This window comes from Crocuta crocuta, unplaced genomic scaffold, assembly GCF_008692635.1.
Source record: "Crocuta crocuta isolate KB4526 unplaced genomic scaffold, BGI_CrCroc_1.0 scaffold190, whole genome shotgun sequence".
Classification (NCBI taxonomy): domain Eukaryota; kingdom Metazoa; phylum Chordata; class Mammalia; order Carnivora; family Hyaenidae; genus Crocuta; species Crocuta crocuta.
In genome coordinates this window covers 11,099,064-11,111,758 of record NW_027527955.1, presented here as the reverse complement: position 1 = coordinate 11,111,758, position 12,695 = coordinate 11,099,064, and the positions used below count along the sequence as shown (strand labels likewise).

The 12,695-nt window shown below is 38.0% G+C and overlaps 1 protein-coding gene across 1 annotated transcript in view; it reads right to left on the bottom strand.

Annotated features, from left to right (window-relative positions):
- Nucleotides 1-2,113: 2,113 nt before the first annotated feature.
- Nucleotides 2,114-12,695, bottom strand: part of RCBTB1 (RCC1 and BTB domain containing protein 1) — a 51,643-nt gene continuing 41,061 nt past the window's right edge. The window contains exons 11-13 of the mRNA XM_077752648.1: nt 11,592-11,743; nt 10,923-11,053; nt 2,114-4,477 (exon numbers count right to left, since the gene is read on the bottom strand). Of these exons, the coding sequence (XP_077608774.1) occupies nt 4,337-4,477; nt 10,923-11,053; nt 11,592-11,743 (424 nt within the window). The 3' untranslated portion in view covers nt 2,114-4,336. The remainder of the gene's footprint in view (nt 4,478-10,922; nt 11,054-11,591; nt 11,744-12,695) is intronic.

The window sequence follows — 12,695 nt, the reverse complement described above, 5'->3', positions numbered from 1 at the left end:
AGGAGGGGAACAGAGATTAGGCAAAATAGGTGACAAGGATTAAGAGGTATAGACTTCCAGTTATAAAATAACTAAGTATGGGGATGAGGAGTACAGCATAGGGAATATAGTCAGTAGCAATGTATTAACTGTGTGATAAGAGATAGTAAATACACTTATCATGGTAAGCATTTCATAATGGACATAATTATCAAATTACCTGCTGAAAACCTGATATATTTCGATACTTCAATTTTTTAATTTTTTTAACATTTATTCATTTTTGAGAGAGAGGGAGAGACAGAGTGTGAGTGGGGGAGGGGCAGAAAGAGAGAGAGACACAGAATCTGAAGCAGGCTCCAGGCTCTGAGCTGTCAGCACAGAACCTGATGCAGGGCTCAAACTCATGGACCATGAGATCATGACCTGAGCCAAAGTCAGATGCTCAACCGAGCCACCCAGGCACCCCAACTATACTTTAATTTTTAAAACCACTAAATTGTACACTTAAAAACTGAAAATGGGGGCACCTGGGTGGCTCAGTCGTGATCAGGTCATGATCCTAGGGTCATGGGATCAAAGCCCACATCTGGATCCATGATGAACATGAAGCATGCTTGAGATTCTCTCTCTTTCCCTCTGTCCCTATCCTCACTTGTGCTCTAAAATAAATAAACGGTTAAAATGGTAAATTTATGTTTTACCACAATAAATAAGAATTCTGAATATAAAAGAACAAAAAACAACAAACCAACCAACAAACTACAGAAGCCAAGACTCTGTCCCAGATGCACCGAATGAAAATTTCTCCTGGTCTGGGTAACAATGGTAACTTCAACTTCCTACTGATATTACATCCCGTAGCAAAGCTTATCTGAGTTTTGATGTCATAATCTTTACTTAAGAGAAAACCTTTGTCCCCCACTTTATCTTCAAATTTAATCTGTCATTCCTACCATGGGAGGTAACCTGGCACAACGGAGCAACATGTACTTGACAGTCACAAAGTAGGCAAACATTAGGCAAACTATTTAAACAAACCTGTACTTGTGCTATGTCACTTACTACTGAAAAACTTTAATCAAGTTGCTTAATCTATCTGAGCCTAAATCTACTTACCTTATGCATGAAACGGGGACACTAAAGAAGAAAATATGTGAAGCACAAGCCATAATGTCTGGTACCATGGAAATAAATGTGTACACACACACACACACCCTCTCCTTGCCCAAGTTTCCTCCTAATGGGCCCTGGCTTATATTCTCCATTCTAACCAAACTTGCTAATGGTAGGTTCTGGAAGGCTCATCAGCCACCACCTCTAAGACTTTGCTTGTGCCACTTACCTGCTGTTTTGGAATGAGTGAGAATGACATTATCTTCAGAGCATCTATTTCTCATAATAAGCTATCAAGTTTTCTCTTGCCACCTATTATGAAAAGTTGTTTATAAATATGTTTTTATGTGAATTCTTCAAGTTCTCTCTCCTAATAACTTACAAGTTCCTCAAGGATAGGGACTCTGTCCTTCCCTTCATTTGTAAGTATCAGGATGCAGATGCATTTTTCTGCTATGACAGTTCAATTGTCTTATCTTTCAGCAGGAATAAAACGTAAAGTTTTCTATGGGAATAGGGGCTACAACTGAGAAACAGCTGACCTGTTCCCTTGTGGTACCTGTTTCCAGCCTGATACCTGCTAAGAATCACAGTACCACTTTTTCCAAATTGTGGCAAAAAATATCTAACATGAAATTTATCGTGCTAACGACGTTTAAGTGTACAGTTCAGTGGCACTGCATACATTCACGCTGGTGGGCTGTCGTCACCACCACCCATCTCCAGAACTCTATCTTGCAAAAACTGAAACTGTATCCATTAAACATTAACTCTTAAGTCCTCTCTCCCACCTCCAACCTCTGGCAACTAGCACTCTGCTTTCTGTCCCTGTGAATTTGACTGCTTTAGTTACCTTGCATGGGTGGGATCACACAGTATTTGTCCTTCTATGACTGGCGTATTTTACTCAGCATAATGTCCTTGGGGTTCATCCAGGTTGCAGCATGTGTTAGAACTTCCTTCCTTTTTAAGGCTGCACATTACTGATTTTTGAGGGGGAAAAACAACTCTGCACGTATGTGTTGACAGATTATTTATTAATATGTCATTCTAAACATTACATAAATACAGCCTAGATACTAGAGTATCAAACATTGTTCCAGTAAGAAGTTCAAGAGTACATTTAGGGTTATCTTAAGAAATACGAATACTTTGGCTTTCATTATTATATCAGATGAAAAACAATTCAAAGAACAGTTTTCATTTCCTGCTATGATTAACAATAAAACCGAGTAGAAAAATAAGAGTGTATTTTAAAAAAAAGGGGGGGGGATACTCAAGTACTTTTCCTGAAGAACTTATTTCCATTTTCTTCACTACATACACATTCATACAAACTACTCAGTGATCTGAGAAGTGGTTCTTTACCTATATAAGGAACCTCAGTAAATATCTGTTGAATGGATGAACAATATATGGAAATGGATCTACTATTTTAACTTGTGCTTTTTTCTTTAAGTTTTTTTTTTTCAAGTAAGAGCAACAGTAAACATACCGCAGTTCTTGTTTCATCCGGATCATAAGCCTATATACAACAGTGATTGTTACGAATGTGACCCACCATAGCTAATAATCAAATTAATGTGCATTTATCAACCTAGTGAAAATTCTATCATGTTGCAGAACTAATCCTAATTAATAATTGGGCTTCAATCACTTGTGACATGGTCAAGAAAAGGGAGCCAGATAAATTCTGGGTTTGAATTTATCTCAATTGTCAACAAGTTCCTATCTTTGGGCCCTCACTCCCACCCAAACCCCCAGACACACTTAGAAACACTGCTAAAAATAGCAGCTGCAGCATATCTTCACTGTCTTCTTAATTTGGCTCTGAAAATGTATTTGGGCTACAAGTTCAGATGAGAGACCTTCCAAACAGGAAACAGTTCACTGAGGAAGTGCCCACAAATGAAAATGAGTCCGTGAGCCAGAAAGCAGAACCAAGCTTTGTTCTTACAGCAAGCTCAACAGACATATGTGATCAAACTCAGAGTTGAACGCTCTTCCTCCAAAGGTCAGGTTCATAACCAGCCCAAAAAAGAAAAGAAAAACAAACAAAACAAAAAACAGAACTGAACTTAAAAGGATCTTTTCAGGGAAATCATAATTTTGATCCTTTTCAAAGTTAAATTGTGCTAAATATTATACCTAACACAATCAAAAGATGAGGAAATAAAAAGCAAAAGCTGAAGTTGCAAATAAGCAAATGTGCGATACTTGGTCTACAGATAAAAGAGATTAAACAAATTCCAAGAAGTCCTGCCAGAGAGTTGGTTTCAAGAACAACTTCTGAGTCAGATGTAATGGATTTGATGCTCTAGCAGCCATATTTTAGGAAGGCAAGAATAAACTGAATATGCCACTGCTTTCTTCTCATGATTAGCATTTATGGGGGAAACGGTGGGGAATCAAATTTAAACTTCAGTTCTTAGACTTTATCTTAATAAAACATTGTTGGATAGTAGTGGAGATTCTAATTTATAAAAAATACTGACCTCTGCCCAAAATTTCTTTCATTATCAACTTTTTACAGGTAGTCCTAAATTACTACTCTTTATGGGTTTAAGTCTTAAGAGAAATCGTGGCTAACCTACAAGTTTATCTTTACATAATCATCGTAATAGGTTTATCTCATATTAAACTGAATATTGTTTTGATAAACCATGAAGTTAAAAAAGGTCCTCAGTAGTGCAAACACAAACAAAAGCCTCAAACTATCTTCACTACTCCTTCACAGTACGGCTAGTGAACTAGCAACTAATGCAGCATTTCAACAAGCCCCAAAGTCAGCATCTTTAATTCAAGGTGGGGCCTCTAGGTCTACGTCACAATTCACAAAACAACCCAATTCCTGGGGTCGAAAGGGTTGTTAATATGTGAGCCAGGAGAATTACCACAAACTTCTCCTTTCCAAGTTCGACAGTTCCTCAAATCAAAAACAAAACAAAACAAAACAGAAACAAAAAAAATGACCAGCTAAACTTTCACCCCTTTACAATGTTCCAGCCAAATTAAGGTCCCATTTAAAATGCACATATCTGGAAACAAGAGTTGTTTAGAGCGGGTTCAGGAAAAGCTGAACATCCTTCATACATTCCTACATGGAGAATGGTGTCTCAAGATGTGAAAAACAAACAAGCTGACCGGTTTTTTACCTGCAAAATTAATCACCCACAGAGCACAAAGCAGGCACCATGGCCCAGGCCCCAGAGCACTCGCAAAACCCAGCAGCCTTGGGGCTTCAGTTCTTAAAGGCTCCACATTTACTGGCTTTAGCAATGAATTCCTTTAGCAGAGGGCCATCCATTTGCCAAAATGCTGCAGTCTGTGTAACTTCTGTCAAATGATTGATGCAAAACTTAAAGCAGAATTCTTCTAAATCCTGGACACACATAACAAAAATAAAAACAAGAGAAGGCCTTTTTTATTAACTTTGATCAAATTACTTCTATCCAAACCCCTCATCCCCAATCTTTCACCCTCCCCAAGAAAAGATATTTGAGGCCAGAAACCTCAAACTAAGCAAACAAGTGACCGTACATAAGTAGGCATCAGAAAAACACATACTATTGGGGCACCTGGGTGGCTCAGTCGGTTGAGCGCCTGACTTCAACTCACATCATGATCTCACAGATAGTGAGTTCGAGCCCTGCGTCGGGCTCTGCGCTGACAGCTCAGAGCTTGGAGCCTGCTTCAGATTCTGTGTCTCCCTCTCTCTCTACCCCTTCCCCACTCATGTCTCTCTCTCTCTTTCAAAAATAAACATTAAAAAAACCCCTTTTTAATAAAAAAAGAACAGCACATACTGTTTAGTCACAACATAGTAACCCCCACAGCTCCCCTACGTCAAGTCTGACTCTTTAGAACATGCACTCATTCACACAGCCTATGCGGGAGAGCCTCCGCAGGGCCACCAGCCACACAGTCTAGTCACACGACAAGACTTTAACAAGCTGAAAGAGTACACCTGAAACTAATACAATATTATGTGTCAGTTCTTCAATAATAATTAAAAACAAAGCTGAAAGCAACTTTAGTCCATCATATGTTTTACCACAGTCAAGAATTCAGAGAAAAGAATTAAGATGCAGGTTATTTAGCTTAAGGAAGACTTTAAGAAATACAAAAGTGATGAAGAGATGTCCTCAAGAGACACATTAAAAAAGAAAAAAAATCCATGGACCTTAAATTCACTTTCACACTCTCTGAGATAAGAATGCCTTCATTGTTAAAGCCACAAAGAATGATATACTCCAACTCCCACACACTAATTTCTCAGATAGTCGGTCCAGAGGAGAGTTTTCACTCAGACAAAAGGAAAACATCAGCTATCGACATTCAGAAGTAATATATAAAAGTGGTAAACCAGAACAACTTAAAAATCTATTTCCACTAACGCTAACAGAGCCTTTCATCCCCAGCAAAACACAACTATGTTTGTTCCCTGAAACGCTGGAACACGTATTTATTAAATCAATTAGGTACTGGAATGTATACAAAGACTAAATATATAACAGCAAATCACACTAAAAGCTCTTATCACAAATGCCTTGATTTTTATAACTTTGTCAGCTACACTGAAGGTCAATACTCAGGGTTCTATCAAACCAGGAACTCAACATTTAAACTGCAGCGTCTTGGCTTCATGTTTCCAGCCACTGCGAAATGAGAAGGTCATGCAGAGTGGTGAAGGGCCCACACAAATACAGAGACACATCCCCTTTCTACTCTCTCATTGCAGACCCCTTCAAACAAATACCTCCCTATTCTAAGGTCCCTCTGTCCCTGGCTGAATGATGTCCCCTTCCAGTCATATAACCAGTAAGAGATAAACCACATCTAATGTGTATCAGCCAGCTGCTGCCAGAGTTTTGTTTTCCAGAGAATTCACAACGCATTTAAAATATTAGCACAATCTCTAGACCCACGTTTTTAAATAAGAGATTCCCAGTGGGCTAAAGTACCACTGAATGTTCTGTGTCTTGTAAGAAACTAAAATGTTAAACTACATTAAACATTCCCTCTCAATTATTGCAGAAAAAGCCCTACTCCTGGTATAATAACCCAAAGACCGATAAACAGCTATAGGGACTAAATTATATTCCAGAGGGAGAAAAAAGTCATTTTAATCTTACTTATCAAATACAGAAAACTAGTTTATCTACACACATTTTAGGAAGAAATAACCAGTCATAAGCACAGAAAGTTCTTCAAACCATATAATGTATCAGATGAGCATCTTTAAACATTAACTTTTAATTCTACAATTTCAAATTCAAAGAAGACTGCACTAAATTCTGACACTGTAAAACCTTATTACTTCCATGCCTACAAATCTGGAATTCAAGATCTTCAGAGGTGAAACAATGAGTTTATCCAGAGATTATCTTGCATATACACTTTAAGAACTTTTTATATAGCACAGGTACACAGATGGCACCTCTAGTTTAAATCACTTCATACATTTATGAAAACAGCTCTACCAAACTGTCTTCCCTTCCCCTCCAATGAGTCTGAATTGGTAAGATGGCTCAGTATTCAAAAAATGTTTAGCAGTTTCAAACATTATAAGTCTAACTACAGAATCCTGAAAATAATCTAAATCTGGGTTGTTTAAATAATTGTTATTTAATAACTGACTCTTGCTTAAGGCAGATCTATGGAAAAGGAAGCACTGAGGGCCCTTGAAGAGAAAGAAACTAGATATGCAAGTTCAAGTGCCTGAACCGGAGGGGCACAGCCACGCAATTCACTTAGCAGCCAATGCCCTGAACCAGCCTGCCTCTGATGTGTGAACGAGATCAACATTTTTCTGATAATTCTTAAATATTTTGAGAATCTACATGATCTGTTCATTCTGCAAATGATCACATCTTCAATTACCCAGAAAAGAAATGCAACACTTACCAACTAATAAGTTAACTATAACAGAACTGCTGAGCTTTATAAAAAAACATTTCTAAGAAGAGTAAGGATTACTTGACCAGTAGATGAAAAACGTTCATAATAGAATGAAAGCATCCGTCTTAAGCCCATGGAATACAGAAGTGGGAGAGGATGTAAAATCAGGGGCTCTAATACAATATTTTTGGCACATCAGAAACTAAAGTCCAGATATATGACATTTTGTGGTGATATTATTGTAAAGTAGTTCTGAGGCAAATCAGATAAAATGTCAGATCTGTTGTAATGAGCAAGGAAAATGAAAATAAACTGCTACTCTAATTTACACATTCCAACTTTTTCAATGTTTAAATTAAATTATTCCAATAATTTATATACTCTGAAAATATATTGTTCTTCTTTTCCACAGATCATCTTTACTAACAAAAATAAAACACAATTGATGGCCTTCATATCCACATTTTTAAAAATGCTACTGCAGCCTAAATGGATGGCAAGAGATTGTGAAGCACAACTTTGTCCATCCTTGTAAAAGTAGTAACAAAACAAGACCCCAAACTTTTAAGTTTAGAATTTATTTTCTAGTATATCAGGTACAAAATATTCCAGATCAAAGTGGTCCTTGGTTTTTAGAATGTATCTAAAAGTCTTACTTTATAGAACAAAATAAAGAAAAGGCACACTCACTTACCAAAAAATATTTTATAGTCTACTGATCATGGAAAACTAGTAATTCTGGAAAGAAGGAAAAAATGCTGACCATTTGGTTTTAGCACAAAATTTTCAATACCCATATCCCAAACTAAATCTGGAATTGTATTCCTGGCCTTATATTTATTGCTTGCCACCAATAGCACAATCTTAGGATGTAAGTTGCTAAGCAAGAAGGATTTTCTGGAAAACTCTCCATTCTGGTTAAACACTTCTCTCCCAACTATTTCTCCTGATATTCAAATATACTAGGGGGTGGGTGCCTGGGTGGCTCAGTGGGTTGAACATAAGACTCTTGATTTCCACTCAGGTCATGATCTCAGAGTTGTGGGATCAAGCCCCACGTCAGGCTCCGTGGTGAGCGTGGAGCCTGCTTAGGATTCTCTCCCTTTGCCCCTCTCTCCAGCTCACGTTCTCTTTCTAACCAAAAAAAAAAAAAAAAAAAAAAAAAAACCCCAAATATACATAGAAAACAAACATTTCCTGACAAGAAACAGTATAAACAGAAACATTTCAAAATCTGTGTAATGAGATACAGAACTATCTTGATAAAATGTTTTGCTCACATTTTCTCCCTTGGATGGCAACGAGTATTTGGGTTTGTCCTGGAGGAATTCTGAAGTGCTCCTCTGCCAAGTTGGTGTTCAGTTAAAACTTGGAAAGACTGACAATGCATTCAGAATGCAAGGCCTCCAAAACAACCAGAAAAATCCTCCTAACTACTGAGCCAATACATTTGTGTTGCTTTATGTGTGTATATTTGCTACAAAATTACCTTATCAAAACGGGGTATGGAGGGACTGCAAGAACTTACAGGAAAGAGGAAAAATGTGAGAAGGAGCTAGTCTCCATCTTCCCTGTACTTCAACTACAGAATGAAGGAAACGGCATCTAGTCTCCCTAAGTAGAGCTTCTGAAAGTCAGTATTTTGGCGGTAAATTTCCAATCTTAGTGGTAGCTTCCCATCAACTAATAGATACAGTAAGGAGGTTTTATTTTTACATTCTAAACACTTCCTTTATTTACTTATTACATTCTATTGCATTAAGGGAAATACAAGGTAAAAGTACATTAGTCAATTACAGAACGCCTAGAAGAATCCAAAGAAAATACGGCCTAGAAAAAAAAGAAGTGATTCTTTTTGTCTTCTATGTTCTAATTTTTCTACATTGATATCCAGGGGTGTTAAGAGTTTTATTCTGTTCTCTTCTTTTTTTAAAAAGCATGGTGAGGTATTTCAAATATATTCACTCATTCATTAAACTCAACATATATTTTTGAGTGCCAACTACATGCCCATACTGCGACAGACTCCAGGAACCACATGTGTTTGCAGTCTCGAGGAAGAGATGGTATTTAATGTCTACACTCAGTATGAGGAAAATGAAAACTAATTTTAATAAGTGATCAGCTGGTACAGGTAGAAAAGGCATAAGGGGGACGTCTGGGGGCTCAGTCGGTTAAGCGTCTGACTTCTGCTCAGGTCATGATCTCAGTTCGTGGGTTAAGCCCCATGTCGGGCTCTGTGCTGACAGCTCAGAGCCTGGGGCCTGTTTCAGATTCTGTGTCTCCCTCTCTCTCTGACCCTCCCTGTTCATGCTGTCTCTCTCTCTCAGAAATAAATAAAATATTTTTAAAAATTATAAAAACAGCATAAGGTTTTTTCCTGTAAACTTTATAAGATAGGGTTTAACTTAAAATGAGAAATTTCCAGCAACTAGAGATGAGATGTTTGCCTCTGCTCAGGTGGTTCCAACTGGTTTTCATCAGCAATATCCCAATCCCTAGAACATCGAACTCATTAGCAGTGAGGAGGAGAAGGGAGAGATACAGAGAAGATGCTGAAAGTGAATTACCAAATGGATAGAAAAGGCATCAACCGGTTTAAAAATCACATCACGGGGTAGAAATGCAACCTAAAGAAAAGGGCGCTTCTAATAAATAAGTTCATGGTGTCATGGGAAAGGCAAGAAAAAAAAATCTAGACCTCCATTTCCTATTAGAAATAATTTACTTTGATCATCACTAAATCTACTGTCAGGCCACAGAGAAAGTCAGCTATATTTGACCTGAGCAAATATCTATGACCATATAATCTCAAATAAAAATAGGATGCACTTTGAAAGTATAAGACATAATGGTCCATTTGGATCCCTAAGTGTGATAAAGGAGTAGTCTGCCATCCACCACATGGCCAAGGCCACAGCTGCAAATCCCTGCAGGTGTGTGGTAAATCCTGATACCAGTACTCTGCCTTGTCAAATGATGACAAAATAACTACCTCTAAGAATGGGCTAATTGTGTCATGAAAGGTGTATGTCCTTAGCTGGACATCTTGAACTCTAAGGCTATTGCTCTCTACCTTTTATTCTCTATAAATTTATAAAACCAACCATACCGGCCTTTAGTTCACTAATTATCCTTAATATATACTTCAGGTGCTACCATATTCATTCAGTTCAACAAACACTTTCCATCCAGTGCCTACTCTGTGCCAGGCACTACAGCGCACAGAGAACAATAAGGAACAGTTCCTGCTCATGAGGAGCCTACAGTCCAAGGACGCTCTGATTTGTAACTTCAAGAAAATACACCAAACGCAAAATTTCAGACTCTCAAAAGGCCATTCATTCATAGATTCTCTAGAGATCCATGAATCCCAGATTAAGAATTCAATCTGGTGCAAAATCAACCATTCACAACAAACACACAAATAAAAAGGAGTCCAGAGCAAGTGGATTACTCAAACGTGAGTAATCAGGAGTTATAATCAGACAACGATAGACTTTCAGAGTGTATACAGCTACGAATGATACAGGATCCTGGCTTATCACAGGGTAAAGCTGGGGAGAAAGCACAGTGGGTTGTGAAAAAAATACACAGTATATGCTGATCTTGAGAAACACTTGAAACTCAAATTATGCTGCCAGTCTGACTGGGTACTGACACTTTGTATTCCAACCTGCAGTACAGCTGCCAGGACCTCAGTTAGTTTCTTATCTTGGTTAAAAACGAAAGTAGAACAACAACCATTTTTGAAACTATGAACAGAGAATAAACAAGGCCAGGTTTCATTTTTTAGGGATCAGTCAGTTCGTTGATCCCCTAAATAGAAGTGAAATTAGTCATGTTCCTTGTCTCATGCAAGAAAACGGTGGAGGGCAGAGCACAGGGAGCTGGAGGGGTTGGCTTCTGTCTGTTGTTTATGTTACCTCTGCATCGTATCTGACTGCAGCAGAGAATAATGAAAAGGCATTCTCCACCGTAATTCCACGCTTGATAATGTGCTGACAGAGCTTTTTCAGCCGGTTTTCACAGTAAGATGTGGCCAAGTCCAAAAGACCTAAAAGAAAAAAAAAAAGGTTTCATCAAGTTTATGATAATTTCCCCTAATTTATAAACACATATATTTCATTTTGGTGAAGAGTTATGTAGATAAATCAAAAGTTTCTTAGTGAATGATACTCTGTTATTAAATAAATCCTTTTTTTCACTCCTTACCCCCTCCACCCCAAAACAGACCTCTCCTATACTCACTTTATACAACTTCCTCCACAGTACAAAGGAAGGGGAATAAATCGAACTGTCCCCTTTCTTTTGTTTCCAAGGGGATACGCTAAATGCATTAGAACCATATTAAAAATTAAAATATTAAAAAATTTAAAACTATTAAAAATTAAAGTAAGTCCATAGTCATAAACTGTCTATAATTATGAACCATAATAACTTCTACAATACTATTTTTAAAGATATTTACTTCAAATATTTTCTAAAAACCATGTAAAAGCCAATTCAGCTGAAACTTTTTCCACTTCAGTACTGTGAGAGCAAGGAAAGAGATTTTTGCTCGTGAGGCCTGCCCGTCCCCGTGGCTGAGGTACCTATAGCATCTTCAGGCGGCAGGTCCACTGTATCTGTGTAGAGGTACTGGAGAAAGGCACGGTACACTGGGTAAGAAAACTGGTCTATTTCTATCACCTCCTTCATATCCTCATTCCAGTAAGACTGGAACATGGATCGAAAGTGCTCACACCTAAACAGAACAAGCAAAGTTACCTACTGAAATTGATGAAATCAAACAAGTATTATAGGTCTCCCTAATTTTTTTCAAATTATCCTTTATTATTCAGACTATTTAAACTTTACAGTTAGTATATGAGGAAGATTCTATCAAGGACCAATATTTTTTAAAAAAATTTTTGTAATCTTTATTTTTGAGAAAGAGAGAGACACAGTACAAGCAGAAGAGTGGCAGAGAAAGAGGGAGACATAGAATCCAAAGCAGGCCCCAGGCTCTGGGCTGTCAGCATAGAGACCAAGGCGGGACTTGAACTCAAGAACACGAGTTCATGACCTGAGCCGAAGTCAAAAGCTCAACCAACTGAGCCACCCCGGCGCCCCTAGGTCTCCTAATAATTAACTATATTTGGGCCCACACTCACCACGCTTGTGAATCTGTAGCTAGCACAGGCTTTTACATTCACCTTCTGAATATATTCACTTGCATTTTCTGATGGGTCTCTCCCATTAAATACTAAGGGTTCTGAGCCAGGCCTAGAAGTAACTAGCCCTTCGGGTGCACCACTGTTCCCATCTGACAGTCTTCATCCAGATCAAGGATTTTGCTCACTTGTTTCTCTTAAAAAGCATTATACAGAAATGCATTTTAAACAATGAAATTAAAGGAAATTCAGAACTGAGAGTTCAAACCTTTGACGATATCTTAACATCATTCAAATAACTTATTTGGTTTTTAATTTTCAAGTAATCAGCATATTCTTTTTTAAAAATTATTCAATATTTTTTATTTCTGAGAGAGAGAGAGACAACATGAGCAGGGAGGGTCAAAGAGAGAGAGAGACACACACACACACACAGAATCGGAAACAGGCTCCAGGCTCTGAGCTGGCTGTCAGCACAGAGCCGGACGCAGGGCTTGAACCCACGAACCACGAGATCATGACCTGAGCCAAAGTCGGACGCTT